A 19,957-nucleotide genomic window follows, 5' to 3' on the forward strand; every position below is an offset into this window, starting at 1 on the left:
AGACATATTTAGTTCCTGCAACTTACTAGATGTGACTTTGAGTAAGTTACTTCATTTTCTGAGCTACAAGTTTCTCCTCTTGTGAGAAAGAGTAATAAGGATGCTGTGAAAATTAAATATGTAAAAGGTACAGCATATCCTAAGTATTTAGTAAGTTGATATTAACATTACTATGACACAGTATTAAGTTCGGTCAGTGTAGTAAGATACTTAACCTTTCGGTGTCTCAATTCCCCTATCTGTAAAATGGGAGTAATAGAGCACCTACCCCCTAGTGTTGTTACAAGGATTAAATGAGATAATCTACGTAAAACACTTGGAACCAACAGCTCGTGGCACATTATATGAATGCAACAAAGCTCTTACTATCCAAGCAATTCTCTTAGGAATGCTGGTCAACCCCTTTTGTAAATGCAGTGCTGCCCAGAAGCAAACAGGGTGCAGAACTTATAAAATAATTTCCTGTCTTGGGTAATACTATCCTTGTCTAATGTGATCTAAACTCATTAACTTTTGATGGTAGCTGTCTCTGCTGCGTTGCAACGTGTAAAGCCCTCGACAAGTGACAGTTATTATAATGGACTCAAGATCTCATCATGAGTCAAACCCACTCTCTACACCAGGGACCTTGCTTGTCTTGAGAGTGAAGTCACAAGGGTTAATTGTTGTTTTCCATCTCCCTGGAGAACCTGGAGAGCCTTCAGTCTTGTAACACAGGATGCAGAATTCCTGCAGGCATTCTTAATCATTTCTGAGAATCTGAGGAACCTTCCCCCAGAAAACATACACACACACACACAAAATTCAACGCACTGGAGTAAAAAAAATCCCTTTATTTAAAGACTCAAAATGTGCCTAAATCATAAGAATTTTGCTTTCTTTTCCCTACAACAGAAACTTATAAAGGAGGTAAGAACCTGTCTGCCCTGGAAAGTCTAAAATAAAGATGGAAAGGTGATTTATTTTTTCTTAGATTTTTTTTCAACAGAGCAAGATAGAATTAGTAGTTGTTGCTTCTGAATATGAGTAGAGGCTTGTTGGTGTCTCCCCACCGTCTGGGGGGATAAAAATAGCCACAAAGTAGTAAAGTCTAAGTTGTGTAAACAAGCGGCTTACAAGAGTAAGGTCAAATGGGAGGAATTTTAAACTGTGGGAAAGAAGATCACCCAATAAGAATTACTCTAAGACCTTTATTTACCCCCCAAATTCACTTTATGTCACTCAGCTTGTTTTTTCAAGTAAAAAGAGAGGTTGGAAGAAGTGAGCTCCAAGCTCCACTTCCAACTCAACAATTCAACTGTGCGGTGAGGTAGGAAGTATTTCAAAGGATCTGGCTTGGCAACAGAACGCCTGTCCTAGAGCGCCCCCTGGCAGTGAGGAGCGGGCAAAACCGCCTCGGCGAAGAAGGCTTCATACAACAAAAAGTTGTTTTTTAAATCCAGCATTGGTGAAATACTCTCTTCATCAGCTCTACTCTGAGGAGCAATTCAAGTAGAGAAATCCTAGGCTTATAATCCCTAAATTAAAACTCCCACGAGGTGTCCACGTACTACTTCCGCTTCCCGTTTCAGCAACTGCCCCTGAAACTCAGCTCTATGTCGTCTAAAAAGAAAGCCCCAGGACGATCACCCGACAAGCCCTCAGCTAAAGCCCTGTGTTGACACCAGACCACCCTAACATTCCTGCAGACTCCTTCCAAAGACAGCAGGAAATTCAGCTTTGTTCAGGTTTCGTATCAAGGTTCCCAGTAAAATGACTGTTGTCTGGTTAGGAAACAACAGTAGAGTGAGCGTCACACTGGCTCCCCTCTTGGGCGCGTGGCTTCAGCACTTTCCAGGCTGCCATCACATCTGGTCCCTACTGAGAGGGGGTAAAGGCCACCACAGTTCAAGCCCACATTAAAGCCCTACAGTATTTAGTGGGAAAGTGCCACCGTGGGATATAAAAGAACATGATGACCAAATTAAGATCAGTGTGTGGGAAATGGGGAGTTGCTAATCAGTGGGGTTAATGCTTCAATAATGCATGATGGGTAAGTTCTAGAGGTCTGCTGTACAACACTGGGCCTATGGTTAATATTGTACCGTGCTCCTGAAAATCTCCTGCATTGTTACAATTAAACTGCCTTCGGCTAGGGTCACGATCCCAGAGTCCTGGGATCAAGCCCCGCGTGGTGGTCCCTGCTCGGCGGGAAGCCGGCTTCTCCCTCTCCCACTCCCCCTGCTTGTGTTCCTGCTCTCGCTGTCTCTGTCTCTGTCAAATAAATGAGATCTTTAAAAACAAAAAAAAACCACACAATTAAACTTAAAAAATCAGTTGCTGTAGGCTGTCACGACCCTGTTTCTAACGCAAGAGTTCCCAACTTCTGTCTGTTCCAGCAGCGGCCAGCACCAGGGATGCCTGGAAGGCAGGGAGGGGAGGGTGGACGGTGGGCTCACTAGCACCAGGCAGAAAGGCAAAGGAGGAGTTAGATGGCAAGCCAGAGCGGGAAGCCTGACTCATTTGAAAAAGTGCTCTCCTCACCAGCCATCTGCTCCTCTAGCCCCTCCCCTGAGAATCACGCCTCTAAAGTTTAGAGGAAGGGCAGGACATGTGTCCGTGTGTGGTTTTTCCCATTCAGGACAGAGTCAGGAATCCTCCTGCACAGTGGTTCTGGGCCTTGCTGCTCACTGAACCACAGGAGACCGATTAAATCAGGGCCTTTGGGGGACGAAGTGATCCAAGCTGTGCAGGCTTTTTCAACACTCCTCCAGGTGATTATACAAGGCCAGGCTTGCAAACTACTGCCTCAGCAATGCGTGGTCGTGGTCCATCACCAGCATTGTATTTGTCAGTGGGAATCCGTAAGTTTACTTTTACCAGCGAACACATTTAAAGCTAGTGGTGGTTTCCCTGCTCATTTCTTAAGTTGCCTTAATGTTTTTAGATCACATTCGCACACTGAATTCAAAACAGAAAACCTCATCAATATGTTCTTAAAAAGAATGAATGGCAGAAAATTCACCAAAAAACCAAAAAGGGTTTCTTGGTAAGAAGAGCAGATTCTTCAATTTCTTTCATTTCACTTTTTTTTTTAAAGATTTTATCAGAGAGCGAGCACGTGCGCACAAGCAGGGGGAGGGGCAGAGGGAGAAGCAGACTCCCCAGTGAGCAGGGAGGCCAATGCGGGACTCGATCCCAGGACCCTGGGATCATGACCTGAGCCAAAGGCAGACGCTTGACCAACTGAGCTACTAGGGCGTCCCTCATTTCACTGTTGTCCCTGGAATCATTATTTGGCAGGGTATGACACTGCCACAGGCCTTGCCCCACCCTCTTCATTACAACTCAATTTAGCCCCAAAACTCGAGAGGCCACCAGAAAGTCCATGAAAAGCAGTTTACGTCCAAAGTAATATATTAACCCTAAAGAGCACTTTTAAATGCATTTGTTTCATCACCGAACCTGGGTCTGTGGTGCTGAAAGACTTTCTGGAAAATGAACTGGGATGTCAGAGGTATGCCTCCACGAATAGAGAACGATAAACTAAAAAGAGCCAATTTGATAAACTTTTCTGGAAGGACGCTATAGAGGCTGATTGCTAAGAACTCAGCTGCAAATATCAAACGGCCCCCCTTTTTTTTTTGGCCATTTTCTTTCACGAACCAAACCAGAAAAGTAACGAAGTATGGTTTGTGTAGAAGAATAACCTAGACAAAATATTTGGTCTTTCTACTCAGTTCTCTTATCTGGAGAACATGCTCTTTATTCAACCTTAGGCAGTTTAAGGATGTTTGCTCATGTTTGATTAGACTCTTCCCAATAAAGCCTTGTTTTATAGACATTCAGAACATAGAATTGTAGAAAAAAGATCAAGACTTCAACGAACCTTATACCCTATTCTATCTTGTTTACTCATTCACTCAGTAAAACTTACTGAACATCTACCCCATGCCAGAAAAGACAATAAAGGTGGCTTAGCCTAAGGTGATGGCAGATTTTACTGATACTTACCTACACTGATGTTTGCTACACCTGATTTGGCTTTTATTGAAAAACTTGCCATTTTTCTCTTAAGGTTTTGAGACAACTTTGCTGAGCCTCATGAATCTGGATAAAGTCAATTCCAAGCAAAAACTACATAAAGACCAAAAAGTTTTGGTGGAGTTATGTTTCTGAATCTAGAAAGTTTAGCAAAATTAAATCAACATCAATTGTAGAAAAGGTGATGGGAGATCACATTCTAGCTAATCATAAACAGATGCTCCACTACCTAAAACATGAGGCGCGAAAAGTATGCTATCAATTATAGCCAAACGTTCCACCCCCGTACTCCCAATTTATTTAACTATCCTAGTCCAGATCAGTACAGGAATGTTATTACTTTTAAAATTCAGAAAAGAAAGGGTAAACTTTTGACTCTGGCCCATATCATGTATGTTTAAGTTTCATCCTTCCAAGCAGAAGGGAAGACAGTTATCCATTTGGAAGGAGCAAGACAGGCATCACGGGGAAGAAACGGAACATCCTGTGGGGATACACTTTGCTTCATAGTCAATATCGTGGTACACACAGAGGCTCACTTAGCTGACAGGTATTTTCCTATATATGGTATCAGAAGAGATTTTTCATCAGAACATATGAATGACAACTCATACTCATACTTTTTTCAAGGAGTCATTTTTTGCAGTAAGAAATGAACTGAGCTGACTGGTTCCTACTTACGGTCCGTGGAACGACAGATTAAGGATAAGTTTGACCAAACCACCTGAATGGGGTTTGAGAATCACCTAGAAATAATCTGCTCCGGGCAGAAGAGCTACTGTAGCAAACAAAGGCTCTGAATGGGGACTTGGGCAATCCAGTGAGCAGCTGAAAGAGCGCGGAATTACAGCTGCAAGTGGAGAGCAGGTTCGGTAGTGTGTGTGTGGGAAGTCTCAGAAGAGAATTTAAGAAACCGGAACATGGCTGAGAAGGGTTTGACATATTGTACTAATAGGAGAAATAACACAAGTCTAAAATGTGGCGGTCAGCTACTTAAGACGTGGCTCCAGTGTGAACAAATTCCAACTTCATGGAACAAAAGTATTTACCTACAACATAGCAACGGTTTACAAAGGTCAAGAATAAAAAGGTCATGCCAAAAATGAAGAAAAATATTTTATCCAGTAAGAGTGTTAAATCTGTTTGCACAACTATATAAGCAAATTTTGTATTTTAGTCAACTAAGTTCTTTGGGTCACATATTTAAGTGAAATGTTCATTCCTGCAGAATCATCACAACAAAAGCTAGTTACAAAAAAACACCTCGACATTTTTTGACAACACAAATTCCAACTTCATAAATATATAAATCAAACAAAATGCTGTTACAAATTCCAAACATTAGGCCAATCATATTGATCCCAATAACTTCCCATTAGTTCCATAACAAAAGTTTAGAGAGCAGAGAAAGAGTCCTAAGTTTGGTTTCCTCATCAAATTATTTATCTAAATTGCACTAAGACATAATAATCAAGTAAACATAGTTCCTTATAAACATTTTTCCATAAATTAAAAAATATTTTTAAAAATTTTAACCAAAATTTAAAACAAAGTTTATACCAAACAGAAACCTAAAAGCATTTCTTGAAAACTATGCTTACAACCAAGAAATTTTAGCTGTGAATAAATTCTCCACTCAGGTTTGAAGTGGGTCAAACACTCAATTTCATGTGAAAAGTGGCACATAAGTCAACTGTGTTTCTAAATGTTAGAGAACACCTTGACTGAGAAGTTAAAATAATTTGTCTACCTGGTTAAAAATAGCAGAATTTAAAGTATTCTGGTTCCAATAGGCTAATGACACCAAGAGCTTCCTAGGTTGACTGGTGACTGACTAAATGAGACAAATGACACCCAACTATTAGGAATAGGGCTATGTTCAAAGAATACAGGCAGATCGAGTTGCTATGCACTTTGGTTGGCATCTTGGAAAACGTCAAGATCTGAACGGGCTCCAGGAAATGAAAATTTTGAATTGTCTCAGTGATGGCTCCTGCAAAATTATGAATAATGCTGTCCACGACACTGTATGCATAAATAAGATGAATTTAATTCTGAAAAGATATCAAAAGTTTGTTAGAAAAGCCTGGCTATACATGTATAAATGTCAGGAGGAAGCTGAAAACTGCTCTGTAAGATGCTGGTTTCTCATCCCTTACCGTGCCGCCCACACCATTCAGATTCTTTAGCCACAGAATTGGCCCACTGTTATTTAAGCTAGCCACATTCAAGAATACAAGATCTTGTAAAAATCAATCTCTCTCCCCTCCAACACCAGGGGTTTGCTCAGCTAACAGAACCACCATTCTTTTGGGCTTATCTACCAAACTATGTCTTCTGGCACCAAATCATTTAAACTACACAAGACAGAGTTGCAATATTTTCCTGTGGAAAGGGTGCTGAGCTAAGAGTCAGCCCATAAGGGAATTTAAGGCATGTGACCATAGATGATTCAGTCTTTCTAGGGTTCAATTTTCTTCATCTAAGGACCCCTTTAGATTAAAACTCTAATTCTAAGTCTTCAGGTTAGACAGAATCTGACTATAGGCAGAAGCCTCTAGTTATCCCTATGCCTTGAAATGGGCAGCGGCATCTCAGATGTGAGAGTCACAGGGTGGGTACAGGCATAGCTGACTGCAGCTGGAAGGGCCCCTCTTTTGATATCCCATGATGTGTTTTTAGATGGGAGACAGATATTGGTTACAAGCCACTGGATTTAAAACCTGAGTGGTTATTAGTAAAGCTACTCCTTCTTCCATCCCTAAAGAGTTTATAACCAGGATTTTCCTTTATGTTCTCATTCCCATTCCCTCTCACACACTCAAGCTCCCACTTCTCAGTCAACACTTCTTGGGGAACTCCATTACTTCTGATGGATCCTTAACAACAAAAATATGGGGAGGGGGACTGTTGTAAGTATAAAACATGTCAACCCATCTTTGTACAATATAATTAACTTAACCCTAAACTGCAGAGCATCTACCTTTTTAACATTTCTTATTGCTATTCCTGCCCATATACATGAATCTATTTATTCAAGTTCAAATGATCTAGTACATTTTTTTTTGATACTTTGGGCTATTTTAGTTAACTACCAAGCAAAACCCACCTTATTGGAGAAGGTAGGTAAACAAATTGGCAGATAGGCTGTCCAAGCCTCTCAGAGGTTCATTCTTCACTCTGCTCACTCAGGATGTTAACTATTAATTTATAAATAGGCTTCTTTCAAAGTGTATTGACACTCATGAGTTTGAGATGCCTCTTTCTAAAACGATTGTCTATCTGGCCATTTGCAAATGGATGGGATTACAATGAGCCTTATTAGCACACTGATTCCATAACCCCCATCTAACTGGCAAAGTGTAAAATTAGTTGCTGCCAGGTTAGCCAGCATTGGCAGAGTTCCTCCTGGTAGCTCATGCTATTACAGAGAGAGTTATAGTATGACCTACTAAATATGTAAATATTACCAGATTCACTTTGCCCCAACCCCAATGACTGCCCATCTGGAGAAGTGAAGTATATTACTCAAACCTGGCTTCTTTAAAAACAAGTTGTGGGTAATTACCTAAACCTACATGAAAAACAGAACTTTTCCAGTTTCGATTATCATAAATGATATTTAACTGTCCTATATTTAACTTTCATGTAACTTTCCAGCTGTCTTCTCCAATAAAGATGTCTGATATAAAATCACAAAAACCCCAATGGGAACCTGTTCTTTCTGTTGGATCAACTATCAGTGGTGTTTCCAGATTACCTTTTTTTGTTGTTAATTAGAATATCATCATTCTTACAGATATACTGGAATTTAAGATGAATCTGGATTTTTAAATTTTATTGTATTAAATATGTTTTCTCTAAGGTTTTTAAACCAAAACACATCAGTAGTTAGAGACTCAAGGTTTAACTTTGTTTCATAATTGCTTAATTCTAAGAAAGAAGTTTCAGCCAGTAATAGTCTAAATTTAAATGTACTTCATATTTACTTTCATCTCACCCCCTTCCTCAGTGGACATTTTGCTGATTAAGTTGTTGAGATGAAGAGAAATCCCTTACTGTAGAAAGACAGAAAGGAAGTAGGGGCCAGCTCTGCCATGTAATACTGAAACAGGAGGCCTTAGAGGAGGGGTCTGGAAGGTGAGAATCGAGTTATATTCGGCACACGAGTAATTCACAGCTCTTTCTCAGATTTTACTCCAAGAAATGCATCTGTATTCAATTTTTTTAAATTTGGGGATAAGTCCAGTATTTTACCACAAAGAATTTAAACTAGTACCATTCATATTCTTTAATTTCACCTTTCGGTCTCTTGTTTATTCTTGATAGTTCATACCTTTAGCTATATGGTGTTTCACACAATTTGACTTCAGAGAACACCATGTCCCACAGATGCTTAAACAATGAAGCTCCTGGGAGGCCTACAGAGACGGTGCAGGCAAGTTTCAACAACCAGTCTCTAGAATTTTGTTATTAGTCTTCAGGAAACTGCCTGTACTGAAAGACTACTTACATTTTTTTAAATGTGCAAGTGTTTACATGACCAAAGCTTCAGGATGTGGACTTTCTGACTGATCCTAGCATTTCAAAGAAATAATAATGGTAAGAATTGGAGCCCTGAATTATCTCTATGATATAGAAAATTTCAAATGAAAAAGAAAAAGCAGTCTTTATAATTCAGACATCCTTTTTCTGGAAATAAGAATCTGAGATAATTTTTGTCTTACTAAATATGGATCACAAAACATTAGTTTTTCAGTTTTATCAGTCATGATATGTACAAGAAAAACATTTATAGAAACACACACAAAAACAACAAAAAATAAAAATTCCTTTAAACTACATTAAGGTGAACAAAATTATATGGAATAAGAAACACTGTCAATAAAAATTAAAACTAACATTAAATATCAATACTTACACAACAAAGTACACTGTTTGCAAAATAAAGCTAACATACGATCACACAGAAAGACAAAGGCATCAACTATCAAAATACCGTTTTGTCTCAATACCTCCTCGTTTTGACCTTGGGAAATCACCAAGCCCTAAAGCACCTGGCTTATTATTTTCTCCCCTCCTCCCTCCCTCATGCTTCCATCCTTTTCACACTGGGGTACCAGTGTAAGAGGCTCCTGGAGGTGGCTAACCGTGCAGCAGCTCCTAAGGCAGCAGTGGCTGTGCTCCGAGGAATGTAGAGCTTCTGGGAAATCTGGTGCTCAGGAGACAAGATCAAAGAGAGCTGGTCCATGGCTCCGTGACTCTTGTCTTTGAATACTGTAATAGCATGGCTACTAGAGAAATCATTCTTTAGGCTCTCTGGAGAGCTCTCCACTGAAAAAGAAAGAAAACACAAGTCTTTTCAAGGGGTTCTCACACTCATTGCCTTCTCTTTCCCATTCTAGATCTTTACTAGTGTGTGTGACAATCATTTTCTTTAGGTGGTGACATTTTCTGTTACAATTAGAGAGGATGAGACTCATCAGTCAACAAATGGCAAGGAAATGAGAATGGGGAATTGAGATGAAATAAATCCTTGTCAGAATGAGGGGGGGAAAGAGAGGAAAAAAGGTACTTATGAACAGGGAAGGGAAAATTTCTTTCTAGGACACCAGAATTGGATATAATTCCAATACCAGGGAGGAGTCCTGAAGCTCTCCTCTTTCCTTCCAGCAGAGAGCACAATGGTGTCCCACATGTGTTTTCTATTGCCAAAGTGGTTTCAATTTGAATGTACCAGTGTAAAAACAAAACTGACCAAGATGTTTGTAAGAAGTCCCAAAAACGGGTTATCAGCCATAAAATAAATTCCTTAGGAATCAGTGCCAAAAGTTCCAAACAGCCAAGGAAGGGGATGCTAGGCATTGTCACATGTATACTCTAGATCATGAACTCTTTATTACCTGCCTACAATGAAAGAAGGAGCTTTTGCCAGCATCTAAGCCACACACTGCTTCTTTCAAGAAAATTCTGCTTTAGTTAAAAAAAAAAAAATGCAGGTGAGCTAAATAATGTGCTAATGTGTTGTCCATCATCACAAACACTTCGCAGACTAGTACCAGTTATGATTATATTTTGCAAAGCACTGCTCTAGACCTTAAAAACACAGATTTCAAAAAATCTAGAGAAAACACGAACATAATCCAGTACTTTATTCATCTTTGCATTTTTCGCAACTAACATAGTAGCACGTGGTATATGTTCCATACATTTGTGATGAATCACATTCAAGGAGAATTTGACAGGGTATTCCAAAAAGTAAAACTCTGATCATAAAGCTATAATTAATGCTCACTAGAGAGGAAAAGAGCTGGTGAGTTCTAATAAAATAAAGTTTTACACAGTTTTGGTGAGCTCAGATTTTAAAAGGTATAAATATATGAAAGCAGGGACACATGATCAAAGAATTTAAAAGAGTAGCAAAACTTCTGCTTCCAGATCTGATGTTAATTCAACAGTGATTGAAAAACCACCTTTCCTGCTTTAAACAACTGGAAAACTGGGCAGAATGTCTGAAACAGGAGCAGATTCAGACACTGAACAACAGGCATGCAAGGCAGTGATCCCTAAGACAAGGGAAACAAGTGAAGTAAGTGCTACAACGACATTAGCTCCTGCTGGAATAGTTTCAAGGCTTCAGTACAAGAAGGAAGAAGCCAAACTGAGCCTGGAGATCTTAACTCGGTTGAAAAGACAGAGTTTGGAATTCAAGAAGGCCAAGGTGCCTAGAATTTGTGGGAAAAAGAACGAGAGAAGAGGCAGCTAGAAATCTAGCTAGACAAGAACACTTGCAGTAACCTCTGAGATCAGCCATAGCAACTTCTTTCTAGATACGTCTGCAGAAGCAAGGGAAACAAAAGCAAAAATAAACTATTGGGACTTCATCAAAATAAGAAGCTCCTGCACAGCAAAGGTATAAACAATCAATAAAACTAAATAAGGCAACCTACAGAATGGGAGAAGATATTTGCAAATGACATCTCTGATAAAGGATTAGTATCCAAAATATATAAAGAACTTCTACAACTCAGCACCCAAAAAAACAAATAATCCAATTAAAAAATGGGTAGAAGGCATGAATAGACATTTTTCCAAAGAAGACATACAGATGGCAAACAGACACATGAAAAGATGCTCATCATCACTGATCATCAGGGAAATGTAAATCAAAATACAATGCAACATCATCTCACACCTGTCAGAATGACTAAAATCAACAATACACAAAACAACAGGTGTTGACAAGGATGTGGAGAAAGGGGAATCCTCTTGTACTGCTGGTGGGAATGTAAACTGATGCAGCCACTCTGGAAAACAGTATGGAGGTTCTTCAAAAAGTTAAAAAAATAGAACTACCCTATGATCCAGCAATTGTACTATTAGGTATTTACCCAAAGAATACAAAAATACAAACTCAAAAGGATACATGCACCCTGATGTTTATAGCAGCATTATCAACAATAGCCAGATTATGGAAACAGCCCAAGTGTCCACTGACTGATGAAAGGATAAAGAAGAGGTGAGATATATATACATATATATACGTGTATATATATATATATATATATATATAAACACACACACACACACACACATATACATACAATGGAATATTACTCAGCCATAAAAAAGAATGAAATCTTCCATTTGTGATAGAGCTTGAGAGTATTATGCGAAGTGAAATCAGTCTGCAGGATAAAGACATATACCATACGATTTCACTCATATGTGAAGTTTGAGAAATAAAACAAATGAGCATGGGAGAGAAAAGAGAGAAGCAAACCAAGAAACAGACTCTTAACTATAGAGAACAAACTGACAGTCACCAGAGGGGAGGTGGGTGGGGGATGGGTAAAATACATGATGGGGACTGAGGAGTGCACTTGTTGTAATGAGCACTGGGTGATGTATGAAAGTGCTGAATCACTAAATTATAACCCTGAAAGCAGTATTGTACTGTATGTTAATTATCCTGGAATTTAAATAAAAACTTGGAAAAAAAAAAAAACTAACATTACCAGAAGCAGGGGAGGACGGGTACTGAATAGGTGATGGGGATTAAGGAGGCACTTGTGGTGATGAGCATCAGGTGATATACAGAATTGTTGAACCACTATATTGTACACCTGAAACTAATATTACAATGTATAAAAAAATCCCAATAAAAATTTTAGCAGGCTTTGTGTACATTTATGTTAATTCTAAAATTCATACGGAAAATGACCTAAAATGGCCAAAACAATTTGAAAAAGAACAAAACTGTATGATTTCAAGACATATAAAGCCACACTAATCAAGGCAGTGGTATAAAGCCATATAAACAACTAAAACATAAATAGACCCTCACATATACCGCCTACTGACTTCTGACAAAGACATCAGGCAGTTTAAAAAAGGATAGTCTTGGGCGCCTGGGTGGCTCAGTTGGTTAAGCGACTGCCTTCGGCTCAGGTCATGATCCTGGAGTCCAGGGATCGAGTCCCGCATCGGGGTCCCTGCTCGGCGGTGAGTCTGCTTCTCCCTCGCACCCTCCCCCCTCTCATGCTCTCTCTCTCTATCTCATTCTCTCTCTCAAATAAATAAATAAAAAATCTTTAAAAAAAAATAATAAAAAAGGATAGTCTTTTCAAAAAATGGTACTAGAACTGAATATTTATATGCAATCAAAATAAACATTGATCCTTACATCACACCATAATACTAATGCAAACCGTAACTCAAAAATTAACAAATTGGATCACAGATCTAATTTTAAGACCTAAAACTATAGAACTTTTCATAAGAAAAAGAGCAAATCAGTTACTTGGGTTAGGAAAGATTTCTAAATAGGACACAAAAAGCTCAAACTTTATATTAAGAAAAAAATCAATCAGACTTCATCAAAATGAAAACTTTTGCTCTTCCAAAGATGCTGTTAAGGAAGTCACACACTTAAAATATTTGTGAGATATATATCACATACATATAGGTGTATGTATCTGACAAAGCTTTTGTGTCCAGAATAAAGAATGTTTACAAATCAGTGAAAAGATGATAATCCAATAAAAATAAGCATTTGAACACGTAAGTTCACTAAAGAAGATTTACAGATTGCATATAAGCACATGAAAAGATGGTCAACCTCACTGGCAAACAGGGAAATGTAAATTAAAACCACAATAAGATACCACTACACATGCACTAGAATAGCAAAATTTTAAAAGATTGGTAATATCATTTGCCGGCAAGGAGATGGAGCAATCAGATTTCATGTAATCCTGTGTGAATCAAAAATGGAAGAGCCACTTTGGAAAACGTTTTGGTAGTTCTTAAAAAGTTCATCATGCAGTGATCACGTGACCCAGCAATTTCACTCCTTGGTACGTACTGACTATGTCTATACAAAGAGCTGCGTGTGTGACTGTTCACAGCAGCTTTATTCATAAAGGCCCAAATCTGTTCATCTGATGACAAGATATCCATACAACGGTACACTTAGCAATAAATAAGAACTTTTGACACTGGCAACAACATAAATCAATCTCTAAAACATCATGCTCAGTGAAAAACGTCAGACTTAAAAACCATATAATGCATGACTCTATGAAATTCTAGAAAAGAGAAAGTAACATGCGGGAACCAGCGAGCAAGGGGAGGGAATGACTGCAGAGGGAAGCAAAGAACTGGTGGAGTTGTTCTAGGTCACGACTGTGGTGGCAGCAAGACTGTATACGTGTGTCAAAACTCACAGAACCATCTACTCAAAACTGCCAAATTCTACTGTACGTAAAACAGACGCCCCCCAACCAAACTGCTCATAAAAAGAGGAGTGGCAAATAGAAGGGACAACTGAGCCCAGTAAGGACTTGAGACCAAGGCTAAAGTCAGCAATTTTTCAAGGTAGGTTCTGAAAAGATCAATGCAAGCTAATTTTTAGCAGGATGACAAACCACTGTGTTTGTCAATTAAATGTAAAGCTACCTGAACCAGAGCGTTTTTCTGCAGGATCAAGCACCGGAGGCGTTGCACTAAGGGCTGCTGAGGACAGCTGAACGGGCTTGGCCGGAGTCTGGATGCTGCTGGCCTCGGGCTGGCTCCCTTCCGCTGACTGCTGCGACCGTATCAGAGAGATATAGAACTCCTCCAACTTGGGCAATGTGGAAGAATCCGAAGAACTCTCTAGGTTTGGCTGCTGCAGTATGAGAAAAGTAGGGCAAAAGCATGAAAAGTAGTTGTTAGTGTAACAGGAAGAATTAACCCTGTTTTGGTTCCTTAGTTATAGAGACAAATATTTTTCATATCAGAATTAATACCACTACTCACTTTTAAGAACCTAGTTCCTCTCTAGAAAAAAACAGTCCCTTTCTAACTTAGTGACCATCAATTCAATTCAAGAAACATTTACTGAAGACACATTACGAGCAAACACAGTGCCGAAAGCGGCCACACAGAGTGGCAGAAGGGCGGTGGGAAAGGCGAGAGAAGGCGGTGAGTGCTCACCGGCCGGCACACGGCCAGGCTACCGGCATGTGCTTCTTCATTCAAACGTCAGTACGAGCTCTAGCTTTGGGGTTCTGTTGTCCTCACCATGGGCCCTTTCACTTAGCAGAACACTCTTCACAAGAGGCGAAGCTATCCAGTGTCACCCAGTAGGTGACAAAGCAGAGATGGGAACTCAGCCCAGTTCCTGTTCTCACAATCTCCCAGTAAGACAGGATCCCTGTCCCCAAGCTCACAGCCCTCAGTTGAAGAAACAGTGTGTGTCCTGCAGCCAGCCATGAATGGAGGCTTGGCCCACATTCTGCAGTGTGAACACACCAGGAGAACATAAACTAGTTAAAGGAAGGCTCCTCAGAAGAAGAGACAAAATGGAATATTAAGAACCAGGGTTTGAGAAAAAAAGATGAACATCCCATATGGAGACTAAATTGGACTTAAGTGAATGGAATATCAAATTTTAACCACGAGATCCTATGTCCTACCATACTGTCATTGCTGAAGTAGATACAATCTATGGTAACTTAGCATTCACCTTCTGTGATGGTAACTGGCCTTAATATGACTAAAGCCAGCCCTACCCCACCTAGGCTGCCAACAGTCTGGGATCTGCCCTGAGTGAACTGAACCAGTAGTTATACAAACAGAAAATGTAGCTTTGTATGTTCTTCAGCCTCATATGTAGTAGACATCTAGTCTCAATTGGCATTCTCTTTTTGTTCCATAACAAAAAAATTCTGCTCATTTTCAAATATGGCTGGCATGAAAGCAGTTATACAATTATGCAATATACAAAGGGCTATGTGGGTAGCCTTTTTTGACAGCAAAAATGAAACTCACATTTCAGATTAGCTATACTGGCCACACAATATGCTACTTCAGGAAATCAAAGATGTAGATTCAAATTTTTACTTGGCTTATGCAATTCATGTGTGTTTTAGTTACCCTGTAGGTTTATTCTCAGAATGAGGCTAAGCATTAGTGAGTTCTTTCAATAAGGCTCCAAAGGCAGGTAAATAAATATTTATATGATAAATTTTCAGAGCTGAAAAGATCACTATCTAAATCAGTCTTTGCCGATGGAAAAACTGAGGCTCCAAAAGGTAACTTGTGCCAACCTGTAGATTTTAGTCTATGGTGAGGCTAAGCCACAGATTGCAGACCAGCCAGACCAAGTGTTTTTTACACTATGTCCTGCTGTCTATTTTCAGTAGTTTAACAAAAATTGAAATCAGAAACAAATTTTTGAGGCTATATCCTTTCTCTTTCCTCATAAATATGATTTTGAAGATGCATTGTTAAAACATATTTAAGATGCATTCTGATAGCTTATTCTGGAAAAAAAAAATAACACAGGTGAATGCTTTCTAAATTTGTATGACACTCTGACAGCAACTGCCTGCAGTCAACTTGAGCATTTAATTGACAGTCAAGGTTCTTTCTCCAAAGAGTGTTCTCCAGCCTTGCTGCTCAAAGTGTGGTTCACCAACCAGCAGCATCACCTGGGAGCTTGCTAGATATGCAGAACCTGTGTCCCCATCCCAAATTTACTCAGATCCTGCAGCTTCACAAGATTCTTAAGGGATGTGTAAGCACATTATACTTTGAGAAGCATCATACTACCAGATTTAGCTCTCTGTAGTTATCAATGACTGCCTCCATCATAGTTATCTGAAAACACACCTCATGGAACTAGAGGTCAATGACAGACTTTCAAGAAACATGATTAACATATGTAATCAAAAGCATAGACCCAAACCCCAATAACATACATCTTCACACCCACAAGGATGGCTATGATTTAAAAAAAAAAAATAGATATAACAAGTACTGGCAAAGACGTGGACAAATTGGAACACTCTTATATGGTCGGTGGGAATGTCTATTTAGGAAAGTCTGGCAATTCCTCAAAACATTAAACAAAGAGTTACCATATGACCCAGCAATTCCACTCCTAGGGTACATACCCTCATAAAATTTAAAACATGTCTCCATAAAAACATGTACATGAATGTCACAGCAGCATTATTCCGAATAGCAAAAAAACTGAAAACAACTCAAATATCCATCAGCTGATGAATGGATAAACAAAATGTGGTATATCCATACAATGGATTATTCAGCCATAAAAAGAAATAAAGTACTGATACATGATCAACCTTGAGAATATTATGTTAGGAAGCCAGACACAAAAGATCACATATTGTACTGATTCTAATTACATGAAATGTCACAAAAAATAAGCAAATCAACGGAGACAGAAAGTAGATGAGTATCTGGCAGATAAAGGGGAGGGTGTCAGCTAAGGGACGCAGGGTATATTTGGGAAATAATGAAAATGTTCTACAATTCCTTGTAGGATGAATGCGCAATAAGCTAATGGACTAGTGAATACACTAAAGCCATTAAACTGTACACTTTAAATGGGTAACTATGGAATATGAATTATACCTTATAAAGCTGAGGAGAGGAAGATGGAGTCTGAGCCCCACCAAGGGTTTCAGCTGAGATCCCCAAAGGATCCCATGTTAGGAATAACAGCCACATCTACGGAGTAAGGACAAAAGTGAAATAGAGCAGTCCTAACAAAGCCTAAAACCAAACCTCATTGTGTGTGTTAAGGTGACTGGCTGGTATCTGTCAGCCACAGGACATCTCAGTCTGCCTTAGAGGAAGATAACTCATCTAGAGCCTCTGTAATTTTTTATCCATAATGTCAAATATTCAATTTAAAAAAATCAGGAGGTATGCTTCCCACTTTCTCCATCCCCCCTCCCACACCAAAAACAGGATCAAAGAACAAGATCAAATACGGGGGGCTGGGGCAGGGAAGAACATATCCAAAGTTGATTCAGATATTGGCATTATCTGAAAAAAAAAAAAAAAACTTTAAAATAAATGTGATTAGCATGATTAAGAATGCAGAGGAAGTAACAGAAAAAAATTGATGAAAATGTAAAGAATTTAAGCAAAGAATTCAAATTTATTTAAAAAAAGAATCAAATGGACATTCTAGAACTGAAAAATGTTTGAAATTAAGAATTCAATGTGTGGGTTTAGCAGCAGAACAGATCCCACAGATGACAGGACTAGTATTCTGGAAGAATCAATAGAAAATCACCAAAGTGAGACACAGGAAAAAAAAAAAGAAAAGAAAAAATGTAAACATGAGAAAAGAGCCCAACAGGCATGTGGGACTCAGCCAAAGTGCTAGCACATGGGTAACTGGAATGCCAGCAGGAGGGCGATAATGAGGGAAAAGCACTATTTGATTAGACAAATAGGCCAAAATTTTCTAAAACTGATGAAGGGCATCAATCTTCTTATTCAGTAAGCTCAGTGAACCACAAGTAGAGTAAATCCAAAGGAAATTACATCTAGATATATAATTATCAAAGAGCTTAAAGCAAAAGACAGAAAAATCTTAAAAGAAGCCAGAGAAAAAAGACATCATTGTCAACGGAACAATGACACCTGACAGCTGACAATTCAACAGAAGCCAGAACATAATGATAGGACATCTTCAAAGGGCTGGAAAAAAGTGCCACCCTAAAATTCAATGCTAAGGGAAAATATCCATCAAAAATGAAGACTAAATCCAGAAACCTGGGAAATTAAACAACATATTCCTGAACAAACAATGGGTCAACAAAGAGATCAAAGAGAAGCTAGAAAATATACTGAGACAAATGAAAACAGCATACCAAAATTGATGGGATACAGCAAAATGAGAACTCAGAGGAATTTTTTTTAAGATTTTATTTATTTATTTGAGAGAGAGGGAGAGGGAATGAACAGGGGGGAGGGGCAGAGGGAGAGGGAGAAGCAGACTCCCCGCTGAGCAGGGAACCTGATGCGGGGCTCAACCCCAGGACTCCGGCATCACAACCTGAGCCAAAGGTAGATGAAGAGGAATGTTTATAACAGTAAATGCCTACATAAAAATAAAGAATCACAAACAACTTTATACCTTAAGGAATTAAAAAAAAGAACAAAGGCCAAAATCAGAAGGCATGAAATAACAGAAATTAGAGTAAAAATTAATGAAATACACAATAGGAAAAAAAAATCAATGAAACTAAGCTAGTTTTTTGAAGCTATAAACAAAATTTACAAATATTTAGCTAGATTAGTAAGAGAAAACTCAAATATCAGCAAACAAAAATCAGTTGCATTTCTATACACTAACAATGAACTACTTGAAAAGGAAATTAAGGAGTGCCTGGCTGGCTCAGTTGGTAGAGCATGTTGACTCTAGATCTCGGAGGCTGTGAGTTCAAGCCCAACACAGGGTGTAGAGATTACTTGGAAAGGAAATTAAGAAAACAATCACATTCACAATAGCATCAAAAAGAATAGAAGGTGAAAGATCTGTACACTGAAAACTATGTAACATTGATGGAAGAAGCCATAAATAAATGGGAAGATATTCCATACTCACGGATTGGAAGAATTAATATTATTAAAATTTCCATACTACCCAAAGTGATCTACAGGTTCAAAGCAATTCCTATCAAAATGCCAATGGCATTTTTTACAAAAACAGAAAAACAATCCTAAAATTCATATGAAACCATAAAGGACCCCAAAGAGCCAAAACAATCTTCAGGGTTGGGGGGAGGAGGGATCACCCTTCCTGATTTCAAAATATACTACAAAGTTACAGTAATAAAAACATTATGGGACTGGCATAAAACAGACATATAGACCAAAAGAATAAAATCGAGAGCCCCAAAATAAAAACACACATTTTCAGTCAACCAATCTTTGATAATGGTGCCAAGATTACACAACAAGTAAAGAACAGTGTCTTCAACACATGATGCTGGGAAAAGTGGATATCCACAGGCAAATGAATGAAACTGGATCTTTATCTTACACTATACACAAAAACTGACTCAAAATGGATTAAAGACCTAAACATAAGACCTGAAACTATAAATCTCCTAGAAGAAAAGATAGGGGGGAAGCTTTAGGACGCTGGTTTTGGTAATCATTTGTTGGATATGAAACCAAAAGCAAAAGCAACAAAAGCAAAAATAAATGAGACTACATGAAACTAAAAATCTGCACGGCAAAGGAAACAAAGAAAACACAATCACAAATGACCACATATTATATGACATTTATATGAAATGCCCCAAATAAGCAATCTATAGAGACAGAAAGCAGATTAGTAGTTGCCTCAGGCTATGGGAGGATGGGAAATGGGTGTGACTGCTAATGGGTACTGGGTTTTTTTTTGAAGGGTTGAGGTGTTATCCTAAAACTAAATCTGTGCTGCTAAGCAACCCACATTTCTAGAACAGAGTATTCTATGTAATATAGCATACTTTATCAATGCTCTCATACAAAATAACCATATTTTATAGGAAATACATCATTCAGAAAACTCATCTTCCACAAATCGGCTTTTCAACAACTCTCCCAGCCTTGAGTCCTTTATTTTCAATGTGAC

The 19,957-nt window shown here is 38.7% G+C and overlaps 1 protein-coding gene across 6 annotated transcripts in view; it reads right to left on the minus strand.

Moving 5' to 3' along the window:
* Nucleotides 1-9,112: 9,112 nt before the first annotated feature.
* The window catches only part of TDRD5 (tudor domain containing 5), an 89,624-nt gene continuing 78,779 nt past the window's right edge, over nucleotides 9,113-19,957 (minus strand). For all 6 annotated transcript variants that reach the window (XM_028121587.2, XM_028121584.2, XM_088016801.1 and 3 more), the window contains 2 exons: nucleotides 13,984-14,194; nucleotides 9,113-9,357 (listed from right to left, as the gene is read on the minus strand). In XM_028121587.2, coding sequence (XP_027977388.2) covers nucleotides 9,113-9,357; nucleotides 13,984-14,194 — 456 coding nt within the window. The remainder of the gene's footprint in view (nucleotides 9,358-13,983; nucleotides 14,195-19,957) is intronic.

Source organism: Eumetopias jubatus, unplaced genomic scaffold, assembly GCF_037043125.1.
Source record: "Eumetopias jubatus isolate StellerSeaLion01/CBP00866 unplaced genomic scaffold, mEumJub1_p1.0 scaffold_12, whole genome shotgun sequence".
NCBI classification, from domain to species: domain Eukaryota; kingdom Metazoa; phylum Chordata; class Mammalia; order Carnivora; family Otariidae; genus Eumetopias; species Eumetopias jubatus.